Consider the following 27,459-nt stretch of genomic DNA (forward strand, 5'->3'; position numbering starts at 1 on the left):
TACATTGGTGGTCAGTGCTCAGTGCAACCATATACATTGGTGGTCTTTACTTAGTGCGCCCCTTTACATATCTGGTCAATGCTCCCTCTTATATTGGTGGTCAGTGTGCCCTCTTGGGGCTCACTCACATGGGTAGCCAGGGGACAGGGAAAGCATGCGGTTGATCCATGGTTTTACTGCCCCCTGACTGCCAACCTGAACAAGCAGATAAAGCCACTCTGGGCTGCATACATGCTGCGGCTGCAATCTTTATTTCTCAGCTGTGGCAAAAGTTAAATGGCATGTTGCATTCAGTGGTGGTACTGCAACTGAACGCAACCCATTTAAGTGAAGGGAGCCATACTGCAATCACTTTTCAATTGCCTGCATTCACAGTTTTGGTACAATGGGTGAGCATTGTGCCCCTACCCCCCTTATATTGGTGGCTGAAATGTCCTTTTTTATCTATGGGCAATTTGCTCCGCAAACAAAAAGAAAAGACAGTAGAATGCTCCACCACAAATGTTACAGTATACTCCACCACAAATATTACAGTATGTTACCCTCTGCACAATCCACAGCATACTTACATTGTAATTTGAGTGAACATGTGTACACATAGGGGCAGGCATGAGGGCGAGAGTACAACTCACATCAGGAGCTGGGTCTACCTGCAGTTATCATGGCAGGAAATCCAGGCCACAAAGTGTGAACCTCTTCCCTGGTGCACTCAGGGTGGCTGCTGATAGGCACATTTTTGGGGGTGCTAAAACACACCGAAGCAACCCCTTGGCACCACCCCTGATATTGTCTGAGAGGAGATGTTTCAGGAATCATAGTCAGTACAGAAAAAAACTGTTTGGAGGCAGCGAGGTCCTGTCAGATATCTAGTCCTTAGAAATCTAACGTGAACCAAAGGAATGAGCAGAAGCCGAAAAGCGTACGGGGAATCCAGGACATTGTGGGTGGAAAGAGATGGCCAGCAGAAAGGCAGCAATCACGAAAGAAGATATTTCAAGTACGCCCATAATGGGTTGTCGAAGAACAATTATTGCTATAACAATGCTGGTATTAAAAAGTAAAAGTGTGTGTTGTAACTGTAGATCTCAGTTAAAACGGAAGCTCTGAAGTCACCCAACTCTGTTCCCTCAGCAGCTCAGCTCACCCTACTTACCCCACCCAGAGCAACTGCTCTGTATTTACATTACAGAATAGATGGCTGGAGGGCTAACATTTCAGTGCTGGGAAGGGGTAGTAGTGTGTGAGCTGAGCTGCTTGAGGAGTACTTCACTGTGTTTTCTGAGACAACACATAGGGCTGCAACTAACAATTACTTTCATGATTAGTTGGCCAATTATAGTTTTGAATAATTAATTAATTGGATAAAAACCTCAAAACAAGTTTGGTGTATAATTTAGTAGTTATGTAGTTTAAAAAAAGACAAATTATTCTTGAATATCTATATGCAGTGATAAATAAAAAATAAACAGCTATATGGTTAGGGAGGAAAATATCTAATCCACTCTGAGAATAACAGAGAGGTGAGATTTACTGTATAAACCATTAGGAGGTTAAAACTGCTACATACTGTATCATCAGACTCAGGGATCTAAATAAATAAATAGAATAAAAAAAATAAAAACACTGTTTTGCAGATTTTCAGACAGGATTGTGATATAATATTATGCTTTATACAAGCTACCTGTGCTTGTTGTCAAAATGTTTTGTTTTATGAACGTTCCTTCACTTTTCTAATTATTAGTGGGGTCAAGTCCACATTTGTTTTCGACCACAGTGATGGGAGAATTCGAATTTGGAGAATAGAAAACTTTTCTTGGTCAAACAAATTTTCGGATAGTATATGTGGTTTTTGTTCAGAAATTACATTCATTTTAAAATTGAATGTTAAATGCAAGTGAAATTTTCAAACATTTGTCCATTAATTGAATGTACTAAGAATTTTCATTATGAATATTTGTGCAACTATGGCCAGCATAACACATTGTCATATTTGTGCAAATTTGTATGCCTAGCATAAGACATTTAGTAGCAGCATGATTTCTTTTTTTATCACCTATCATGATGTGATTAAAAAACAAAAATTAGCCCTTTATAATACAAAAACAGCAGATAATCACTACTATAATATATACTGTATATACACATGAAGCTATATGGGTGGGGGGGGACTATAAATCTTTTATGTTAAAGTAGTACTAAGGGCTGAGGCTCCATTAACATCTAAGCATTTTGTATCACAGGCAGAATCCTCATGATTCTGCCTGCAAAATGGACAAATTGCACCACGCTTGTTTTGGTGCCATTCAATTTCAATGGCACCTAAAACGCAGTGCGATTCCACCGTGATTATTGGGCGATGAATAGTGCTGCAATCGTGAAAAGCTCCTTGTTCCGAAAGAAGCTCCTGCTCTTTTTTGGGCAACAAGCTTCGCACAATGCGGTGTGCCACAATTTATCGCAGGACAATTGCTCCAGAATTGCACCAGCATTTTGGTGCCATTGAAAATAAATGGAACCAGAGCAGTTTGTCAGTGTTTTGGAATCGAAGGGCAGAATCGCAGTGATTCTGCCCGCATTACAAAGAGCCTAGCTTTGCAGAGCCTGAGACTTTTTTGCATGGATAGAATCATTTTAAATATAATGCACAATACTGGTAAACTTTTACTTTAAAGTTAATTGTAATGGCTTATATCACCTCCAGTCTGAAACTACTAAGCAACTTATTCACTCCCTGGTTATCTCTCGCCTTGACTATTGTAACTCCCTCCTCATTGGCCTTTTTCATCGCAGGCTATACTCTCTTCAGTCTATCATGAATGCTGCTGCCAGACTCATCCACCTTACTAACCGTTCCATATCTGCCATCCTTCTCTGCCAATCCCTCCACTGGCATCCCATTGTCCACCAAATAAAATTCAGAACATTAACAATAACATATAAAGCCATGTATAACTCTGCCCCAAATTACATCACCAATCTTGTCTCCAAATATCACCCAAATTGTCCTCTCGCTGCTCCCACGACCTCCTTCTCTCTAGCTCCCTTGTCTCCTCCTCCCATGCTCATCTCCAGGACTTCTCCAGAGCCTCCCCCATCCTCTGGAACTCTCTACCCCAATCTATCCGACTATCGCCTACTTTGCCCAGTTTTAAGCGATCTCTGAAAATCTCTTCAGGGAAGCCTATCCTGCCTGCAGCTAATAACGGAATCTTCTGTTCCTCCTATCAGTTCATCCCCCACAGCTATTACCTTTTGTACCACCAGCCCCATTGTAAGCTCCAAGGAGCAGGGCCCTCCTAACCCTCTTGTATTGAACTGTATTGTTGCTGTATTGTCTCCCGTTATATTGTAAAGCATTGAGCAAACTGTTGGTGCTATATAAATCCTGTATAATAATAATAGAACATATGCTCATATTCAATTGCCTTTTTGTCCATTTGTAATTTTCTTCTGATTTGGACATAATTGTCTGGACTGTAAAACACATGAGACATTCTGTTCATCAATATAATTTGAAAGGCATGAGTACATCCACAATATATATCATCTACTAACTTTACACAAAAGTCTTAATATTTTCTATTCCATGTATAGTACAAAAGAGTATTCTAAACACTAGACTCCAAAGGTCAGATGAAACTTCATAAAGTGTCATAATAAACAAAGGAAAGAATAGACTTTCAGTATTCATATAAGAGCAGGCCAAGGCTACTGGACAATGTCCTCTGCTCTCTTATATCACTCTAAAGGTAAGGCAGTCACAGCACCTGAAAATTCAGTAGAGGTTACAACCAAGTGCACAGGATATTGCCAGCAGAAAGTACAGTATGTCAAAAGGGAAAGGGTGTTGGGCTACTATTGTATGCAGGGTGTAAGTTTTCCTCCACTGGCAACACCTGTGCTGTGAATGAAAAATTATTCTGAGCATTCTCATAAGTAATGGGATCTAAGAGAAAAACTGGGAATGGGGGGGGGGGTGGTAAATGCTCCATTTATCTATTTATAATTCCCCTTTGTTGTACAATCATCCTCCTTGTCTCCCAGATATGATCTACCATCTTGATCACTGCTAAATCTTCAGATTTCCCATCATCCACACCATCAGCAGACATTTAGTGGGATGTCTAATTAAGGGCTCGTTCACACTTGGCTGTTTTGCCAACGCTTGCCAAACGCCCCTATAGCATTTGGCAAGCGTTGGTCCGGCGTTTGCTGAGCGTTTTTAACGCTCGGCAAACGCTCCGCAAACGCCGCATGCGCGGTTTAGCGGCGGTTGCTAGGCGTTTGCCGAGCGTTAATAACGCCCCACAAACGCCTATAATGCAGTTTGAGTGGTGTTACCGCTCGGCAAACGCCCCGCAACCGCGTCGCAACCGCACCGCAAACGCCGGCCGGGCGTTTGCGGAGCGGCACCATAGACGAGAATAGGAGGCTTCAAAGCCTCCTGACTCGTCCAGAGGCGTCCGTTTTGCCGCGACGCGACGCAAACGCTCCCGTTAGAACAGCACCATGTGCTGTAATGTGCAGAGTTGGCAGAGGCGTTTGGGAAGCGGTAAAAACGCTTCCCAAACGCCTCTCTGCCGCCTGCACACAAGGCTAGTGTGAACGTAGCCTAAGGAGCATGCCCTATCTTAGCCATGTGCAGATGCAGATGAAGACAGTCTAACAGTGTTGTCCCAGTTGTCCAGAGCTGTAACGGCAAGCAATAAATACAACCTGTCCATAATGTCAGACTGCAGTTCAAGGGCAATAAGCCTGTGCTTCATTAAGTCAACGCAGCCGTCTACCAGGAGATTTTGGAGCACTTCATGCTTCCTTCCGCAGACGAGCTTTATGGGGATGCTGACTTCATTTTCCAACAGGACTTGGCACCTGCCCACACTGCCAAAAGCACCAAAACCTGATTCAATGAACGTGGGATTACTGTGCTTGATTGGCCAGCAAACTCGCCTGACCTGGACCCCATAGAGAATCTAACGGGCATTGCCAGGAGAAAGATGAGAGACATGAGACCGAACAATGCAGAAGAGCTGAAGGCCGCTATTGAAGCATCCTGGTTTTCCATAACACCTCAGCAGTGCCACAGGCTGATAGCTTCCATGCCACGCCTCATTGAGGCAGTAATTGCTGCAAAAGGGGCCCAAATCAAGTACTGAGTACATATGCATGCTTATACTTTTCAGAGGTCCGATATTGTTCTATGTACAATCCTTGTTTTATTGATTGCATGTAATATTCTAATTTTCTGAGATTGTGGATTTGGGGTTTTCATGAGCTGTAAGCCATAATCATCCCAATTATGACAAATCACGGCTTGAACTATCTTGCTTTGCATGTAATGAGTCTATCCCATATATTAGTTTCACCTTTTAAGCTGCATTACTGAAATAAATGAACTTTTGCATGATATTCTAATATTTTGAGTTTCACCTGTATACATTTAATTTCATGCTTTTTTTGGGGGGGGGGGGATAACACAACATACGATATATACACACTGTGTAAAGGTGTTGTACACTAAAAAGGGGTTTTCAGAAAACTGTTTTCTTTTCCATATTGTCAAGGTATACATGACATACTGGGAAAGACAGTAAAGTGTTAAACGTATCCCTGGTGTTTTTTGCAGTAGAGCAAACCCTTTATTGAACAGAACAATTAAAAAATGAAAAAAAAAGATGGTCAGCTTTGCTGGCAGATATGAAATATGCATACAGATTCTGGGTCATTATTGTGAGTCTCAGAAACTGGTGTTTTTTTCTCGGTAGGTTTTAACCTGTACTGCCCCCTTTGTGAGCAGAAATCTTAGTCTCAGATACTGATGCAGATAGCTGAATGCCTTACAGGAGAAGTAGAAATATTAACAGCAGCATCAATCTTTCTCCAAATCTCATGAGGAAATCTCACAGAAAATTCAGCACTTTCTCAATAAGCCTTACATGGAGAAACATTGATCTTTTAAGGCATGTAAACAGGAGAAAAGCTTTGAATACCAGAATGTTGTTCTAGCGGCTGGTGTGAACTTTGCTACCTATCTATAATGTTGCTATCAAGAACACTCTGCTGGGATACCGCTGGGGAATAAGGAGCCTAGTCCCCAGAAATGCATTAGTTGTTTTTTGATAAAGGTTCAAAGACTTATTATCAGGCTCCTGTTTCTGACTTTCAGGCAACCATGTGCAATTAGCTACCCTGAAGTGTGCATTTCAATAATTTTCTTTCTATCCATCAACTTAAATTGAGGGTATCTAATACAGACCATCAAAAATTGAAAATAGCAGCTTGGCTATAACTGAGCTAAGCTCCCTAAGGACTAGTCGATGTAAGCCATCTTCTAAGTTTTATAAACCCCCCCCCCTTTTACCTATAGCCTGCAGCCATTCATATTTAGTCTACAGCTAGCAATAATGCCTTAAGAAGGTTGTATTTTTCCTACACACCAAAAAATGAAAAAACTACTGTTATGGCTATGGTGGCCTTAAATCACTTAAGGTCCGACCTATAGCAGTTTTACTGCTACAAGACGGCTCTCCTGTGCAAAATCACGTATATAATCGAAGGGGGGAGTGAAGGATTGTGTGTCCCTGCAAAGCTGGGAACATGATTCTTTACTTTCCCTAGTAAAAGCACCACCTAATGTACACCAAGCACATAGCTATGCACACAGTTAACCCTTTGATCACCCTAGATGTTCAACCCGTACCCAGCCAGTGTCATTAGTAAGGAGTCAGTGCATATTTTTTGCACTGATCAATGTATTAGTGTCACTGGTCCCCAAATAGTGTCAGTTAGTATAATAATGTCTGCCGCAATATCACAGTCCGACTATAAGTTGCAGATTGCCGCCATTACTAGTATTAAAAAAATAAACAAAAATTCCAGCATATGTCCCATAGTAAACGCTATAACTTTTGCTCAAACTAATCAACTTACGCTTATTGGATCTTTTTTACTAAACATATGTAGCAGAATACATTTTGTTCTAAATTTATGAAGAAAATTTTTATTGGATAAGTTCTACAACAGAAAACAAAAAATATTGTTTTTTTTTTCAAAATTGTCAGGTTTTTTTGTTTATAACGCAAAAAGTAAAAAATGCAGAGGTGATCAAATACCATCAAAAGAAAGCTATATTTGTGGCAAAAAAAAATCATAAATTTAATTTATGTACAGCATGGCATGTCCGCGCAATTGTCTGTTAAAGTAACGCAGTGCCATATCGCTAAAAATGGCTTGGTCGGGGGGGGGGGGGGGGTAAATCTTCTGGAAGTCAAGTGGTTAACAAAGTGCCTTGAGAGGTTCTAAGGGATCACTTATTTTTTCAAAGTTCTGGAATAATCTTTTCCTGATTTGGAGTCAATTAAAGTACATCAAAAACCATTATTTTTAGTTTTGAAAAGAGTGGTGAAGGGCTAGAAACCCTTTCAAGTTTCTATTGCTGTCTGTTTTCTCTGAAATGTATGCTGTTTACCCTGGTGGCAAATATCATCAGGAAAATTATGAGTTGTCACCAGAACAGGAAACACAAAGGTCAAATATTTTTCAATTTCTCAATTCAACTGCCTGGGAGGACATTTCCTGCACTTTGGAAAGTTTTGCTCTCATTTTGTGTTTAGGGTACAGGACAGGAAGTGAAAGGAATTCTCCCCAGTTGGACACAAACGACAAGACAACAATTGACAAAGATTTTAACTATTTCCTATTCTAGGCAAAATGAAAAAATGTTGGCTTTAGATATACTTTGTGTTTGGAGATATTACTAAAGGTGATACTAGTGGATCAACTAGAAAGCAGCCCAAGTATTTTTCACATACTGTGTTCTGTCCTCACTATACGTGAGCTCCCAAGATGCACCTGCCTCTTTTTCTCAGAATGATGGGAATTTTTATTAACTCTTAGCTCTAGTTTCTGTAAAACAGTAATTTTATTCTCCATCTAGTAGCCAAATTTAATTTTTTAATTTTTTAGGGAGGAATGATCAATGTCCCTGCTGCAGGCAGAACATACTGTTATAATAATAATGTTAGATCCTTATGTTTATGGACACATTTGTTGACTCCTGTTTATAATGAGAGGCCACCTCAGAAAGAAAAACAGGTAATAGATGCCTCTAATTGTTACTATTCATTTTATGGGTTTAAATACAGTAATATTCACATTGGTTCAGTTACCACTCACTCTCAGTATTTTGTTTAACCGCTTACCCTCCAGAGGATTTCACCCTTTTCATGACCAGGCCATTTTTTATGCTATTTGGCACTGCTTTACTTTAACTGACAAGTGCATGGTCATGCAATGCTGTACCCAAATTAAATGTATTTTAATTTTTTTCACACAAATAGAGATTTCTTTTGGTGGTATTCGATCACCACTGGGGTTTTTATTATATAACAAAAAACTACCAACAATTTAGAAAAAATATTTTTTACTTTCTGCTATAAAACATATCCAATAAAATAATTGAAAAAAATCAAATTTCTTCATAAATTCAATAAGTGTATATTATTTAGTTTTCGCTATAGTTACAGCATCTACAAACTATGGTATATACATTGGAATCTTTATCTATTTATTTTTTTATACTAGTTATGTCGGTGATCAATGACTTATAGAGCGACTGTGATAGTATGCAATCTGACGCTGACACTTTATGGGAACCAATGACACTAATACAATGATCAGTGCTAACAATATACACTGACACTGTACTAATGACAGTAGCTGGGAAGGGGTTAACATCTAGGGACAAACAAAGGGTTAACTGTGTGCTGTTGTCACCAAGGGATGTGCCAGTTTTTATCCCTTGCTTTTCTCTGTCCTGCCTTCCTCTTCGCCAATCAGCGGGTCCCTGCTGGCAATCATTGATTATTCACAGCACAGCCAGGAAGGTGGGCGCCCCCTACACGGAAGAGCTGGATCTCGCGATCCAGCGCAAGAGAGCCGCTCTGCTGCATTACTCTAACGTGAGGTGGTAGGCAAGTGGTTAATTTAGTTTATATACTGTAGTTGGCAATAATCAAGACAATTCTCTTAGTTGAAGTGATTAGTGTTTTTTAAACATATTTATGCCTCAGTGATATATACTTAATCTAACTCCTTCTTTTGTTTGCTAGTTTCTAGAATTAAAAAGTATCTTGGTGCTCACAAACTTCTTGCGTTGTTTCTTGGCATGGCTGGTGTTCTAGCTTGTCTACTTATTATCATCTATTGTATCTACATTCGACAACATAAAGAAGACATGTTTTCTCACCACAGACTCTATGGAGAAGGATTTGAGGATCCAGGTATGCCAACTGATTTTGTGCTGCATGAACTATTTCTGCTTAATCATCCCCTGTGTATCTTTTATTTTATTTTTGACAAACTATACTAGACACATCTCTGAGCACAGAGTAGCTAATGATTTCTTTGTTCAGCTGTTGAGCTAGCCATAGCCATTAAATGGCAGCATGGCATAAAACACAATCCAATAGATCTTTTGTTTGAATATAGAATTGTTACACATCCTGTCCTTGCAACAGCATATATCTTAGTTTATTGGAAATGATGGAGCAGTAATTCCCAGAGTCAGCCTCATCCCTAGGCAGGGCTGCTGATAAGAGCATAGCATCAGCTCTCCTGTATTGGGCCCAGACCCCATCAGTTTAACAGGGGGGCTTAGGCAGCTTTGTGGTGCGGGCAGTTACAAAAGCTGCTGAACACAGCTCAGCGTCTCCTCCCCCTCCACACACAATGCAGCCAACCTCTACTGCTCTCCCTTCCACCAGCTGTCAACTACTGCAGGAGGAGCCACAGGGGGATCAGTTTTAGCCATTGCCCCACCACCACTTCAATCACCCCTCTTCACTGTCCTCCCCCCACAGCGCTTCCGACTTCTCCCTCCCCCTGGCTGTCAGCTGCTGCGGGCACACAAGGGATTTGGTTTCAGGATGGAGAATGTGGGAATGGTAAAGATGTCATGTTTACTGGTCCATTCCTCTCCTGAATGAACACAGTGAGTGCTCAATACTTATAACTCCTGTGTTCATTCATAGCAGAAGCATAGAAAACTGTGTTTACTATGCTTTAGTTTGTGAATGAACAGGAAGCCTCTGTATGGAGCACTTCATGTTTATTCATTCTTCATTGAAGCTGAGGCTGTAGAGAAAGGATTGGGGAATATGTGTCCCCAATCTCTTTGTCTCAAAAGCGAGACATCAGGGTTCTATTTAAACTCCTGATATTTCAACAAGATGTAAAAAAAAACCATAAACAAAATAAATAAATAATTAAGGGTTCATTTACAAGTACTCTAAATGAGTGGCTTGTTCATGTGGTTGGAGCTGTATTCAAAGGTCATACTCCCACACCAAGGCACCCACTCATGCTGGGGGAGGGTGTTTGTCAGATAGATTGTAAGGGGCCTCATGATTTCTAACAGCAGCCCTATCTCTGGGTATCAACAGTGATCAGCTGGGTGCTCAGTTAATCAGTTGGGTGATACAACATTTTCCTAAAAGTGATTAGCTGGGGTTACTAGCAGTATAATGGCTCTCTTTTGTTTTCTTGTGTCCTGTGTCTTCAAAGTTCAGCCTGGAGAATAATGCACTCACACAGACAGCAATATTTTTTTGCAATAATGAATCACTACTTATTTCATAACTGTTCTGGCTTACACAGAGACCAAACAAGCACTGATTGAAGCACAAATATCCCTTTTCTTCATTCAGCTTCACAACAGTGAGAACAATAGGCCACTTGGAGGACCATTGTTCACTGTTCGAATTTGTTGTGTGTAAAGGCTCTAACCCATTTCTCTCATATTTTTTCACATAAATGTGTGTGTGATTTCTATTCTCTAATAATTACTACAGCCCTGTATATTCTTCTTCCTGAGGAAGACATTTAAAAGTTTTTTTTTAAAAGTTAATCATTCTCTCAGCTAGAACCACTTCCTGAGAGAAGGAGTTTCACATTTTTACTGCTCCAACAGTAGAAAACCCTATCTGCGAAAAAAGAATGTATGCTTCTTTTAATACATTACAGTATTTTGTCAGTTTTGTTAGCTGCAGCTTGGCATTGTATGCTATTGACAAGTCTGCAAGCACCCCCATATAATTTTCTATCACCAATTCTCCCACGGGAGCCCCTGCTAATTTGTAATTTGCATGTGTATTTTTGGCATCCAACTGCATAACAATATGGAACCCCATCTGCCAAGTAGCTGCCCAACTCCCTGTTTTATGAATGTCTTCTTGTAATGATGCTACATTCTGTGCCAAATGTTTTTACCTGTATGATTTGGTATCATCAGCAAACAATAAAATTGAGCTTTTAGTTCCAACCTCTATATCATTCCTAACAATTGACAGATTTTGGCCCCAAGGCAGAGTCCTGGGTCACACCACTCACAACTTTGGACCATTCCATGAATGAGTCATTTGTTAGTACTCCCTGGACCCATTCATGTAACCAGTTTCCTATCCATAAACATACAACTTCAACAGATGTTATATTATAGATGAAACATTCATGAGGTACAGTATCGCATGGCTTAGCAAAATCTAGATAAACTACATCCATTGGACTTCCAACATTCAACTTCTCACTTTCTTCCTCATTGAATAATGGGTTGGTCTTACAAGAACAGTCTTTCATAAATCCATGCTGGTTGTCACCTATGAGTCCCTTGTCATTCCCTCAAATACCTCACATACTATTGATGTTATGTTGACTGGCCTGTGGTTTCCTGGAAGACATCTCGATCCTTTTTTGCAAATTGGTACCACATTTGCTCTATGCTAATACGTTGGTACCATTCCAGTCAGTTAGGTCTCCCATATGTTTATGATGAAACAGAACAAGTTGTTTGAGAAACAATTTAAAGCTACCACTATTCCTCTACAACTGATCCCATTAATAATGCTACAGTCTAGAAGACCAAGCTATGAGGCCATGTCGGACAGCTTTTATTCCATAGAAAAACTACAGATGCACTACTGGGCCCTGGATGGATGGACAGATAGGAAGGACTTTGCAGTGATGATAACCCCACTTACAAGCCACCCCCCCCCCACAAACCTCAGATCCTATAGGAGTGGCATAACTTACTTTGGCAGTAGTTCCACCATTGTGTCCGGCAAACTCAAACTCTCACCTTGCAGTTTTTGTTCAAAAGAAAGCAAAACAACCCACTGGACAACCACCGGTGATTTTGCCACACAGGAGAAAAATACTCCCTGAATCAAAATATTACTATAGTGAAATTTTATTAATTATACCTTTGGTGCTTATAACTGGGAAGACATTGTTTCCTACAGGTTAACCCACATTGACAAAATGCAAAAAATATATTAAATAAAAACTACATACAGGTTCAGAGAAAATCCTTTTAAAAATTACAGGTTATAAGAACAATAAATAGTAACACAAGTTGTGCTCAAAAGTTTACATAACCTGGCAGAAATCATGAAAATTTTGACATGGCTATTGAAAATATGAATGATCACGCCAAAAAACTGTCTATAATTTAAGGATAGTGATCCTATGTGGCCATTTATTATTTCATAGTTGTTTGGCACCTTTTTAAATCATAATGATAATAGAAATGGCTCTGTTTAAAAGTTTACAAACCCTGGAATGCTTGGCTTTGGCACAGACACACAAGGTGACACACACAGGTTAAAATGGCAATTAAAAGTTAATATCCTAGATCTGTAGCTTTTTAAATTGAAGTTAGTGTCTGTGTATAAATAGTCTATGAGTTTGTTAGCTCTCACAAGGATGCACTGAGCGAGCTAGATAGTGAGCCATGGGGAGCAGAAAAGGACATGTCAAAAGACCTGCGTAACAAGGTAATGAAAAAGATGAAAAGATATTATCTTTGTTGATGATGAAAGTACACAAATATGCAGCCTCTCGGCGGCTGGGCCTTGACGCCAAGTGGCCACATATTTGTGTACCAAAAGTAAACAAACATGTGCCAAGAGAGCGCACTCTGTGGTGACCCTAAAACCCACCTTCCCAGCATCACAAACCCCTTAAAGGGTGACGGCGCCAAGGGGTTAAAAGATATCTAAAGCCTGGAATATGCTGTCAGTACTGTTCAGTCACTTATTAAGAAGCGGAAAATTCAGGGATCTCTTGATACTGAGCTAAGGTCAGGTAAACCAATGAAGATTGCAGCCACAACTGCCGTAAGAAATGTTCGGTAACAATAGTGGCTACTCTGGGAAAAAGACGGTGTGGTTGTTTCAAGGAGCACAGTATGACAATACTGGAACAAAAATGAGCTACGTGTCTGAGTTGCCAGAAAGAAACAAATCCCAGTTACAATATGCCCGAAAACACCTTAACACGTTTCACAGCTTCTGGCACACTGTAAATTGAAGAGACAAAATCAAAGTGGAGCTTTATGGTCATAACCATAAGTGCTCTGTTTGGAGAGGGGTCAACAGTGACAAGAATACCATCCCCACTGTGAAGCATGGTGGTGGCTCACTGATGATTTGGTTTGGTGGGAGCTCTACAGAACAGGGAATATTGTGAAAATTGATACAAAGATGAATGCAGTATATTATCAGAAAATACTGGCAGACAATTTGCATTCTTCTGCAAGAAAGCTGTGCATGGGATGCTCCTGGACTTTCCAGCACAACAATAACCCTAAGGCCAAGTTGACCCTCAAGTAGTTACAGCAGAAAAAGCTGAAGGTTGCAGTGGCAATCACAGTCTCCTGATCTTAATATCTTTAGGCCACTTTGGGGAGATCAAACATGCAGTTCATGCAAGACAACCAAAGATTTTGTATGATCTGGAGGCAGTTTGCCAAAACAAATGGGCAGCTATACCACCTGCAAAAATTTGGGGCCTCATAGACAACTATTTCAAAAGACTGCATGCTGCCATTGATGCTAAAGGGAGCAATACTCTAAGAGTATGCAGACTTTTGAACAGTGGTCATTTCATTTGTTTACTTGTTGCCATGTTTTGTTTTATGATTGTGCCATTCTGTTACAGTTGCAAGAAAAAGTATGTGAACCCCTTGGGATTACGTGGAGTTTTGCATGAATTGGGCATAAAATGTGCTCTGAACGTCATCTAAGTCACAACAATAGAAGAACACAGTCTGCTGAACATAATACTACACAAACATTAGATGTTGCCATGGTTTAATTGCACATAACATGTAAACATTTACAGTGCAGGGAGGAAAAAGTATGTGAACCTTTGGACTTAATAACTGGTTGACCCTCCTTTGGCAGCAATAACCTCAACCAAACGTTTCCTGTAGTTGCAGATCAGACCTGCACAATGATCTGGAGTAATTTTGGACCACTCCTCTTCACAAAACTGTTTCAGTGTAGCAGTGTAGCAGTATTCTTGGGATGTCTGGTGTGAATCGCTCTCTTAAGGTCATGCCACAGCATTTCAATCAATCAATGAGGTCAGGACTCTGACTGGGCCACTCCAGAAGGCGTATTCTGTGCTGTTGCAGCCATTGTTTTGTTGAATTACTTGTATGCTTTGGGTCATTGTCCTGTTGCATCACCCATCCTCTGCGGAGCTTCAGTTGGCGGACAGATGGTCGTACGTTTTCCTGCAAAATGTCTTGATAAACTCTGGAATTTATTCTCCCATCAATGACAACAATCCGTCCAGGCCCTGAGGCAGCAAAGCAGCCCCAAACCATGATGCTCCCTCCGCCATGTTTTACAGTGGGGATGAGGTTTTGATGTTGGTGTACTGTGCTTTTTTTCTCCACACATAGTGTTGTGTGTTCTTCCCAAACAACTCAGTCTTGGTTTCATCTGTCCACAGTATATTTTGCCAGTAGTGCTGTAGAACATCCAGGTGCTCTTTTGCAAACTTCAAACGTGCTGCAATATTCTTTTTGGACAGCAATGGCTTCCTCCGTGGTGTCCTCCCATGTACTCCATTCTTGTTTAATGTTTTCCTTATTGTAGATGTGTCAACAAAAATGTTAGCATGTGCCAGAGATTTCTGTAGGTCTTTATCTGACACTCTGGGATTCTTCTTTACCTCATGCAGCATTCTGCGCTAGGCTCTTGCAGTCATTTTTACAGGACGACCTCGCCTAGGGAGAGTAGCAACAGTGCTAAACTTTCCCCATTTGTAGACAGTCTGTCTTACCATGGACACATGAACATCAAGGCTTTTGGAGATACTTTTGTAACCCTTTCCAGCTTCATGCAAGTCAACAATTCTTGATCGTAGGTCTTCTGAGAGCTCTTTTCTGAGAGGCATGGTTCACATCAGACAGTGCTTCTTGAAACCAGTAAACCCAAAACAGGTGTGTGTTTTTTAGGGGCAGGACAGCTGTCAGCAACACATCCAATATCATCACACTGATTGGAGTCAAGGTTGGCTCACTCCTGGCTCCAATTAGCTCTGGGAGAAGTCATTAAGCTAGGGCCTCACATACTTTTTCCTCCCTGCGCTGTAAATGTTTACATGTTATGTGCAATTAAACCATGGCAACATCTAATGTTTGTGTAGTATTATGTTCAGCAAACTGTGTTCTTCTATTGTTGTGACTTAGATGACGTTCAGAGCACATTTTATGCCCAATTCATGCAAAACTCCACATAATCCTAGGGGGTTCACATACTTTTTCTTGCAACTGTATGTCCTACAGTTGAATATGAATCCCATGAGAAATTAAAGAAATGTGTTTTGTCTGCTCACTCGTATTTTTTTTTTAAAATGGTACCTTACATTACAAGGGTACGCAAACTTTTCAGCACAACTGTATGTAGTGTATGTTCAGCAGGATTTTCAGATAGTTGTCCGGTCATTAAAAAGCAATGTTATTGTTGATGCCAAAACACATATTACAACACTAGACACGGGAAAAACAGCTCTAAGAATAGACATTCCTATTTAATAATGGTGAAAAACACTAACCTAAACCTATGCCAAGATCAAAGGTACTCGAATGGCCAACAGACCAAAATAGCAGGCTTTTAATGGGTTTAACAACAATTGGATTCCTGTTGTTCGGATTACTAATTATCACCCTCAAGCAAACATTAAATAAAGGCAACCACAAGGTACCTCCTGCCCTTTAACTCTCTCTAATAAAAACACTGAACTTTAGCCTTTTAAGGATTTAATAAGCTCCACTTAGTACAGTGTGCTGTATTTGCTGGGAGACATATAAGGATAGAGGAGAACATTGTGTTTACAGGATCATATAAAATAATGAATAATTATCAAAAGCACTGTATAGCATGTGCCCTGAGCACTTTAACAGTTTAGTATTATTGAAGCAAACCCCCACCTCAAATAGGCATAACATATTTTTTTTAGTCCTCATGCACACTAGACGTTTTTACAGCTGCTGTTTTTGGCTTTTGACATTTTTTTCTACAGCTAGTAAACTCCCCATCATGTTATCCTATGTGCCCATACACACATAGACTGTAATCAACGCTTTTTGTCAGGGATGTTTTTTGGCTGGAAAAAAAACCCAGAACTTTTTTAGCTGTAAAAATGCTGCGAAACGCAGTAAACCATGATAAATCGCAGCAAACCAGAGTTTTTGGACTTTTTTGGACCAAAACAATTTTGGGAGGGTAAAAAAAAACCTGTAAAAATGCAAATACGAAAAAACTCCGCTAAACTCTAATATAGAAACACTAAATAATGCTAAAAACACACGTTTTTAATGTGACTTTACACAGCTAACGTTACCAGCGTTATTAAAACACCCAGTGAGCATGGAGCCTTAACATAGTGAAGAGTAACTTTTTTTTTAGAAAAAAAAAACCCTTCTGGGTGCAAGGATTTTCACACACTTTGTTGCAGATTCCTACCTTTTGTTATACTGAAGACAAAACTGTTTCTTTGTGTTCAATCCTGTGAATCTGTATGGGAGTGATTCTGTAATTAACAGTCAGCTGCTGCACCTGCAGGGCTCTAATGAGGAAATTGGCAAGGCCTGAATTCCTGTAGACATGATTTCCCTTTGGGAATATCTCTACAAAAATTAAAATTTTTGTTGCAGGGGATGCCAAAAATCTTACTTGTATCTTTGTGCAGACTTCTGGGAAAATCAATAAGCCAATCACACAATCAGGAAATTACATTTTTCAGGAGGTGTTCTGTACACCATCTGTGAACAGAACGCATCCAGGTTACCATATTGCATTGCATTATGTAGAAAATTACAGCACTGCAGATTGAAAAGGAAAGGCAATATTTAATAACATTAATTTACAATATTACTTTAGTCACAATTGTATATATTACATTATTTTTTTTACTTGCTAATTTTTTTTACCACGAAAATGGAGTTACCCTTTAACTGTCTTTTTTTCCCAGTGTTACATCTGGACACACCAGTAGACCATCTTGACTTCTTCTCCTTCAGAGATACGGAGATAACCCCATATCCCACCCCTCAGAACAAATGCCAGAAAACAGAAACAACTGAATCCAAAGGAGACTACATCATAGAAACCTCAAAGAACACTTCACCCAATGACCACCTCCACCACGTCATACAGATGGGGACTATGAAATACCCATAGAAGTCTGTCTTATTTTTGGAAGATGTTTTAGAAACTGTCTTTTTTGAGGAAAGCAATAAGGAGAACTGGACTTACAGAGTCATGAGTGGAATAAAAAGATGGTATTAGACTCAAACTACAAAATGGCAGCCACATTTTGTTCCCAGAATCTGCAGAATCTATTGAATTTACACATATTCTAATTTGTTAGTTAAGTGTTTCACAAGGTTTGGTCAGTCATGTTCTGCTATATGTTTAGTCAGTCATATATCACAATAATTGTAGTATCTGCATGTCTATCACTCAGTTACAATACATCCTACAACACTGATTTAGCTGTAACTAGAGGGTAGGATGGGTTGTTTGCAAAATTAAAGCCTTACAAAGCCTGTATCTTTTTTGTTTAAAAAATTCTAGACAATTTTGTAAACCCAGCAACAGAGCTGAAATCACGCAGGGTATCGAATGAATGCCAAAACCTTGTGAGCTGCTATGTGCAAAAAAAAAACATTAAAATTAAAACATCATTGAATTGCACACAGTAATCATACTCTCATATCCAGTATGTGATGTATCCAAAATTATTTTATGCAGTGCTGTGCTTGTTTTTCCTATTCACTATTATATAAAAATACACAATTGCAAAGAATAAGATACTCCAAAAGTGTAAACAATAAACAGAAATGTTCACTTTCAGTCTTCTTTATGCAAGAAAATCAGTATCCACTTTGCATTATACTTCTGGATGCCACCACCTGTAGAGTGCCATGTATTATCATGTGTTTAAAATGACCTCCACTGGATGTGCTCTCACCTGAAATATATGACTGAACCGCTAAGTAAGGTCATATAAAACTTGTGTGGCTCATATAGGGCTCCTCACACATAGATATGGAAAGAGAAAACACCAAACATAGTGCTTGGTGTTTTCTCTTTCAATAGCTACATTTGAGGAGGATCGCTGAGTGGAGGAATAACGCAGGAGAACGCTACAGATTTTTAATAAGATTTGCATCCATCCATGTGGGATTATCATCTTGAACCTTATATGAGGCACGCAAGCGTTATATGACCTTAACAGTTCGGTCATATATTCCAGGTGAGAGCACATCCGATGGAGGGAGCAAACACATGATTAAACATGGCATTACAGAGGTGGTGGCATCCAGAAGTATAATGTGAAGTGGATACTGATTTTCTTGCATTAAGATTGAAAGTGGGCATTTCTGTTTATTTCACTTTTGGACCATATTCTTTTCAATTTTAAAAGTGAATTGCAACACATGGTGTAGAAGTTACTTATAGAAGGCACTATATTTAGCAACATAGAGCTTCTACCTTTTTCTCTACATCTCGACAGTCAGATATGGGATCCCTATATTTGTACAGCAAATAGCATCCTTGGATAAAAAAACTCTAGTTTTAGGTTCTAAGATTGTGACTATAAATCATGTAATTTGGTTGGTGACAGTGAGAATGGAACATCTATGAAAGGGTACTGCATAGGAGAGCATACAGTCTAAATATGGCTGTCTACGGGCTGGCACTGTATAGTCTTGAAAAACATTCTATTATTACCAATGTGCTAAACCAGTTGGAACCACTGCTTCCTACAACTAATATTCCAGTGCTAATGATAATAGATATTTTCTTTCTCCAGATGCTGTATTTATTTGTCAGATATTCTCATTGATGGGCCACTCTTAATTCACAGCTGTGATTATAACCTCAAAACAATAAACATGTGCATGCTATTCCAATTTGTGATTTACAGATCTGACAGCAGGGTTTCTGTTAGAAATCAAGGGGCCCCATACAGCCAACCTGAAAGCCCCCCCCCCAAAAAATAAATAAATAAATAAAAAAATTATGAATGAACACAGTGAGTGATTGGTACTGATCACTCGTGTTCATTCAGGAAAGGAAGGATCTGGTAAATGTGACATATTTACCAGACCTTTCCCCCACTCTCCATCCTGATTGATCTTATTGTGTGCCTGCAGTCGCCGGTGGGAAGGAGAGGAGGAAAGGTGGCAGTACTGTACGGGTGGGGGCACATGGGGCCTAGGCAGTAGGGGAAATGTATGGTGCACAGGGAGGGTAATATGTGTAGTAGGAGGGGCAATTACTGGGACCAATCCCTTGTCTGACTCTCTCTGCTTCAGCTGAAAGTCAGTATGGGGGAGAGAAGAAGCCAACTTTCAGCTGCAGCAGAGAGAGCCATACAGGGAATCTGTTCCAGTAATTTCTCCCCCTAGACATGGGTGGAACATGTAAAATTCCCAAAAGTGAACTTAGCCTTTAAATTGACTTTTGTTGAACTGGGTGTGCTTGCAGGGTCACCCATGGCTCAAATTTTGACCAATAGCTTAGGAATTGCTCAAAGCTGTCAACAAACAATACCAATTAGTAACTGTAAAATATACTGAACACTTTAAACGAGAAATTGATTTGTGTAATTGATATAAGGATAGTGTAGCGAGAGCAGTCTGCAATGCAAACTGTGATTCTGTAAAGGTTCTGATCAGCACTGAGAGAGAACAGCCAGCTTCAGTATTGTGTTTCTGTAGGGCCTTTATGTGTCGTGTCTAATGAGTGGCTGTTGAATGGAAAGTCCTACAAGACACTGGGAACTTGTTAGAAGGCACTAAAATTGAGAAAAACCAAGAACAAACTTGTAATCCAGAGCTAAACTTTTTCCCGATATTTGTTTTGCTCACCCCTAGTAGTCACCAGCCATTGTGACAGTTACTTTTTAAGATTTATGTGCCCATGTAACCAATAGACAGTGATATAAACAGATTATATAGGTGTTTTTTGTTTGTTTTTTGCTTTACAGATGACTATCTTAACAAATATAAAATATGTGCAGAGTTTTATAAATAATTTAGGGATATAAGCAGTGAAAAATTCATAGCTGTTACCTATAGTATAAATACCAAATATGTTGCGTTGTATATCTTTATGAAATAATAACTATAAATAAATGTATCTGTAATGTCTGCCTTAATTTTGTAAAATTCTGGTCAAACTGCTGGCTCGATGTAAATCCTGTATTATAATAACAATTCAGACAAAAGTTCATGAAATCCAAACAAATATTTCTCATTGAATATGAGTGTCCTCAACCCATCCAGTGAAAATGTGAATCCACCACCACAAAACACAGCCTCTTAGCAGATATACAGACCCCAAATTATAGATGGTCTGATGAAGAGATGAAGAGCATGAAGCTGTGTAAATCATGGCCCATATCATTCACTACAGAAGTATTCCCAGTACTGCAATCTCCTCCTCCTAGCCTTTTACAAGGACTCGGGTATAGAGGAAAACAAATCACCAATAGTGAAGTACCACAGATAAAATGTATTTATTAAAAGCCAAAAAACTATTTACAAAATACTGTATCCTATACAAATGTTGTGTGTAGTATCAAACGCCGCTGGAGACAGGTAAAGCAGGCGAGGGTGACGTCAGCATGGACCTCTCCTCCTCGACGTATGTTTTCTCTTAATAGATGTGGTCAAGGGAACCAGTCTGTCGTGCTGACGTAGTTCTGCATTATATATAGAAGCTCTGCGCTAATGGGAACTAGTTTTCTATCCATGAACACTCCAAATCATTTCAATTACCACCACAATACTCCAATCAATTTTGTACATACATATCCCCCACATATTTCCAATTACCTATAAAAATCGTTCAGGTATATAGAAATTTGAAGATTCCAATTGACATCTCTATCGGAGGTTAGAGCCCCAGAAGCTCCTCTTTTATCTACAAGCTGTCACATCTAGGGATTGGCTGATCCTGCAGGCTTTGGAGCACGGCGCAACACCTTGGCTTCTCTCCATACTGAGGTCGATAGGCATTGATAACTCTTTTATCCTGAAAGTGTTTTTAACTGTAGCTTAATAAACTTCAATTGGATACTGCACTTAGAGGCGCCTTTTCCCTTTTCCTTTTTTTCTTTTTAAAAATAAAATTAGAATTAAGAATATATATATATATATATATATATATATATATATATATATAAAAAAAAGGAAGAAAAAAGAAAATAACATAAAACCCAAAATTATTTATACTTATTTATCCTATTATCCTAATTATTGCTAATTAAGCTATTCACGTCCCATTCCCCATGGTCATAGCGTGGAGTGGGACTTGAATAGCTTCATTAGCAATAATTAGGATAATTTTTTCATGTTATTTTCTTTTTTCCTCCTTTTTATATATATTTTTATATATTTTTTTTTCTTAATTCTTATTTTATTTTCTTCATATTCGTACATGTTTAGAGTTTTTATTAGTATGTATTTAAGTGGGTAAAAGTCTGCTCTCCTGAGATCTGTGTGTTTATTGGTTAAAAAAATAACACATACTGATGGATCTGATCTCCGATAACAAAAAAGCGCAATACATGCAATATACACTAAGAGGCTCTAACCTCCAATTGGAATTTTTAAATTTCTATATATCTGAATGATTTCTATAGTTAATTGTAAATATGTGGGAGATATGTATGTATAAAATGGATTAGAGTATTATGAAGGTAATTGAAATGATTTGGAGTGATCTTGGAGAGAAAACTAGCTCCTATCAGCACAGAGCTTCTATTAATAATGCAGAAGTACATCAGCACGTTAGACTGGTCCCCTTGACAACGTCTGTTACGACGAAACATACGTCGAGGAGGAGGAGTCCGTGCTGACATCACCCTTGCCTGCTGGAGCCGGAACTAGAGGCGTTTGATACTACATGGGACATTTGTATGGGATTGTTTGTAAATAGTTTTTTGGCTTTTAATAAATATACTTTATCTGCGGTACTTCACTATTAGAGATTCATTTTCCTCTATACCCGAGTCCTTGTATAAGGCTAGGAGGAGGAGATCGCAATACTGGGCATACTTCTCTGGTGGGTGATCCGTCATCATTTACACAGCTTCATGCCCTATCAGACCACCTATATTTGGGGTCTGTATATCTGGTAAGAGCATGTGCTTTGTGGTGGGGGATTCACATTTTAACTGAATGCAATAGATTGACAGACACACGTATTCACAGAAGAATTATCTGATTGGATTCTATGGACTTTTAATGCCACATTTATTTATATTTATTGTTTCACAAAGATACACAGCGCAACTTATTTCATTTTAGCCTGTGTTCACACTGATGCGGTGCAGAATTCACACCGGTTTCTGTATGATTTCTGTACTGCATCATAATCGCACCCCATTCATATGAACCACTGCAGGTGTGTATTTTTAGTTAATGACTCCCTGAAATCAGTTCACAAAATGTGGTGTGATGTGCAGAATCGGATCGAATGGGTGTGAACACCTATGTGATCCAATTCTGTTGTGGACTAAAAAAGGGTCCTGCACTTTTCTGGTGCAGATGCGGTGCGATTTGAGCCATACAAAATGTAAGGCTCAAATTACACCGCACAGAAATCGCATGTGATTTGCACAGGAATGTGGGGCAGTTTCTTTGCAAACCACATGCGATGTGCCGTACAACATCAGTGTGAACCTGGGCTTAAAGCGGTTGTAAGGGCTCAAGTTATTTTACCTTCATGCATTCTGTGTGCAGCAGTGCCCCCAATTCCCTCAATACTTAAATGAGCCTCATCAAGATCCAGCGATGTGCATGACAGCCTTGGCTGTCCTGGGTCTCTGCCTCCTCCCTGGTTGAGACAGCAAATGGGAGCCATTGGCTCCCACTGCTGTCAATCACAGACAGCCAGCCAATAAAGAGAGAGAGGGGGCAGGGCCAAGCCACTGCTCCGTGTGTGAATGGACACACAGAGCAGCGGGTGCCCCCACAAAGGAGGAGCCAGGAGAGCCTGCGAGGGACCTGAGAAGAGGAGGATTCAGGCTACTCTGTGTGACACCACTGCACACAGCAGGTAAGTACAGACATGTTTGTTATTTTACAAAAAAAAATAATTGTTAGTATCACTTTAAGAACATTATATTTGATGTTTTGAGTGCAGCTGTGGATTGATTTATTTATCTAGCACTAAGCACAGTGAATAAAGTTTTTTGTTTTGTCACTGTAAACTATAGTACATTGGATCCATGATGTTACAACAAAAGCTGAAGAAAAACGTAATCTCAGTTCCTTGAACTAGTAGAGCATGTTTGAACATTTAAGCCCCACCAGTCCAGAGAGCAGTGCAAATTTCAATTATTTCAATGCTCAGTGCTTGACTGGTTTTCTAACCCCTTGGCATCTCCAGTCTGAGGATTCATCTTCCCAGGCACTGCCCCATGAGAATGTTAGCCTACACTACAGCTGTGAACTAGGAACCTGCAGCTACGTGTGCCCGTCTGTGATTCTGTGACCCCTCTGCTGTCACTGACAACTACATGCCTTGCGTTATTAATCAGAAACTATGAAAGCAGTTCCCGATCATGTGATCACCAAGCCAGCCAATCATTGTGATCACTGGAAGTTTTCTTTAAACACTTACCCTCCTGAGGATTTATCCCCCTTCCTGACCAGGCCATTTTTTGTGATACAGCACTGCCTTACTTTAACTGACAATTGCGCAGTCATGCAACACTGCACCCAAATTAAATTTATGTCTTTTTTTCCTACAAATAGAGCTTTCTTTTGGTGGTATTTGATCGCCTGTGTGTTTTTTATTCTTTGCGCTATAAACAAAAAAAGACTGACAATTTTGAGGAAAAAAAACAATATTTTTGACTTTTTGCTTTTAAACATGTCCAGTAAAAAAATTTTAAAAATCAAATTTCGTCATAAATTTAGGCCAAAATGTATTCTGCTACGTCTTTGCTAAAAAAAATCCCAATACGTGTAAATTAATTTGTTTACATGAAAGTTATACAAATGGTGGTAAATAGTGGTATATACAGTATACTGAAATTTTTTTTTTTTACTAGTAATGGTGGTGATCAGCAGGCACTGGGGGGAACTGACATGGTGTCACTGAAATCCCCAGTGACACCAATACAGTGATCAGGGCTAATAAAAAGCACTGACACTGTACTAATGGCACTGGGCAGGAAGGGGTTAACATCTGGGGCAATCAAAGGGTTAACTGTGAACTGTGTGTTGTGTGCTGTTTCACTATGGGGCCGTGTGTGTGTGCTTCGCTGTAAGCACACTGCTTTGTATACAAAGCAGTGTGCAGGAGTTGACAGGGGAGAGATCTGTATTGTTTATACACAGGTCTCACCCCCGTCAGAGATAATCGGCATTCACTGGGTGCCAGCGAGTAATAATCTGCCGGGACCCGGTGATTGACAGCTGAGGCCGCGAATGGCGGCGTGGGTAGGGTGCACGCGCACCCCCTACCCAGAACTGTAAAATCACATATATATATCCATGATTTTGCGCACCTGTGCTGCCCTGTAGCAGTATTTCTGCTATAGGGCACCGCTTATACCTCTGATGGTCAGCTGAGTAAGATATGACGGTCAACAACTCCACTTTTCCATTCATATGCACAGTATATACTGTATATCAGCTTCATTGTGCATAATATATTACACATAAATGTACACAGTTACTTTTAGGAACTGATTGATTTTAGAATAGTCCATATTCACCAAAAGTTTGTAAAGTAAATATAATTACTGACCTAATTTCAATACATATTTGATTGAAATATGTATCAGATGATCCCACATTGGATGTCTATTCTTTAAACTAAGTACTGTAAAGTTATATTGGTTATATGGAAAATCACCATTGCCATCTAGTGCAGAGACTCTGTAATTTCATCTAAAAGTTGGTAATATTGCTGTGCAGAACATAGGCATCATTTATTCATCTGGCAAAAACACTTGGAACAGTAAAAAGGATCACTGATTAGATTACTTAACTGTAGTGCTACCCCTGCAGGAACCGCTGATTGTATTGGGTCCTCTCTTCCTACGTTGACCTCCACAAACACCTCTGTATCTCTGACACCTCGAATATGCAGGGTAATAGACACAGATTGATAACATTTGACCTGAAATGAGACTCAAGACCTTGGAGTATGATGACAAGATATATTGAGAACATAAAAAAGTACTCAAAAATGACAGAAAATCACAATGTGAAACACTTTTTGACATCTACAGTTTCAAATATAACGTAGTAGGAGCGCCTCCTTAAATTCTGGTGAGGTTTTACAAACTATAGCTGGAAATGAGCAACAATAACCGATGGTGAAACTGGTGTCAATAGGATAATGGCTAAGTCACCTAGAGTCACTTAAGGTGATTAGGCTAGGGCCTAGGCTATGATGCAATAACTGCAAGGCAACTGTAAATTCCTTTAAATATAAAAAACAATGCCGTGCTCCATTTTAATCTAAAGAAATGCAACTGAATATACAAATCTTCCAACAAATAATTCAAGTGTCCACATCAAATCCGTGATTCTCTATAATCACTGTAGTGTAGCAATCGAGTAATCCTCGGTTCACCTCTTGTGATTTTATCAAACCAACACTTGGGTACCTCCACCAGTTGTGCTCTCACCTTATATATGTGACCAAGCCGTTAAATGAGGTCATATAAAGCATGTGTCCCTTTAATTTGACCGTGATGAGATGGGATTACTATCCAAAGGGTCTGGGTCCTCTTCACTCCTCTAGTTGTTCCCCTCCATTGGTTCAAATGTGAAGAAAAATAATCAAAACATAGTGCTTTATCCTTATAAAAAGCATTTATTTAATATAAGCTGTATTCCACTCAGTAACATAATAAAGCGCTTTATACAAAGATCAATTGCTCCAAATAGTCGCTTGCGATTCTAGCCTGCACATCCTTTTTTATACCTTTTCCTCTGTTAGTTGAGTGTCGTGATGTCAAAGCCCCTAACCCACGCGTTACGCCACCGGGTCATGTGGTCTCATCAGGGTGAAAATTATTTTCAATGATACACATGCTTTATATGACCTCACTTAACGGTTTGGTGACATATATAAGGTGAGAGCACAACTGGTGAAGGTGCACAAAAGTTGGTTTGATAAAATCACAAGAGATGAACCGAGGATTACTCGATTGCTACACTACAGTGATTATAGAGAATCACGGATTTGATGTGGACACTTGAATTATTTGTTGGAAGATCTGTATATTTAGTTGTTTGTTTTTCCTTAAAGTGGAGAGCGGCACTGTTTTTTGTTATTTACTGTAAAAGTATTGCCACATTTGTATGGGTATGTGTATGGTGTGAGCGATTTGCTAATATTTACACAGTATAATTATTATTATTATACAGTATTTCTATAGCGCCAAAGGGTATGCTCAGCGCTGTACAGTAGTAAGGGGGACAGAACATGAGACAAGACAGTAACAATACAATACACGAGGGGTTTGAGGACCCTGCTCTTTCGAGCTTACAATCTAGGAGATATCTATATTTGTTTTGGTACTTTATATCTGAAGTAGCAGCTCACAAGATTTTATTATAACTGTAAATCCTTGACTATGCAGGATATCAGGTACTCTATTACAGTCCTCAAAGTAAGTCTTCCACCAGCCACAGTGGAGCTTTTGAAAAAGTTTAAAGCATTATTTCACCTGTTAGTTAAAAATAATAAATGAACTTTTTTTGCAAAAAAATGTGCATTTATTATTTTTGTCTGCAGGAGCCTGGAACGCATTGCACTAGCAATCAGCAGATCCCTGGTGCCATGCAGGTCTCCTGCAGATCTGTAAGAATATCTGGTTGCTCGCACGGGATGTAGGAGCAAGCAGATATACTGACAGGAAGAATCAATAAGCACTAGACTGAACAAGAAAATGGTTATAGAAAACTGATTTTTTAAGAGTGCTAAGTGGTGAAGTGTCCAGCAAGGGGTTATCAGAGCTATAATATTAAATATCCACTTATGAGTGTAAAGTCCGTAATAAATCCTCAAAACATTTTTATGTGCAAAATCCCAACTGATGTGTGCTTGCATCAACTCCAAGAGA

The 27,459-nt window shown here is 39.4% G+C and overlaps 1 protein-coding gene across 1 annotated transcript in view; it reads left to right on the plus strand.

The window, feature by feature from the left end:
- Window positions 1–18,055, plus strand: part of GFY (golgi associated olfactory signaling regulator) — a 61,361-nt gene extending 43,306 nt beyond the window's left edge. Inside the window, exons 3-4 of the mRNA XM_089689000.1 lie at window positions 9,111–9,281; window positions 17,323–18,055. Of these exons, the coding sequence (XP_089545126.1) occupies window positions 9,111–9,281; window positions 17,323–17,531 (380 nt within the window). The 3' untranslated portion in view covers window positions 17,532–18,055. The remainder of the gene's footprint in view (window positions 1–9,110; window positions 9,282–17,322) is intronic.
- Window positions 18,056–27,459: the final 9,404 nt, after the last annotated feature.

Source organism: Staurois parvus, unplaced genomic scaffold (assembly GCF_062004578.1).
Source record: "Staurois parvus isolate SC_StPar_1 unplaced genomic scaffold, SC_StPar_1.0 ptg000465l, whole genome shotgun sequence".
Classification (NCBI taxonomy): domain Eukaryota; kingdom Metazoa; phylum Chordata; class Amphibia; order Anura; family Ranidae; genus Staurois; species Staurois parvus.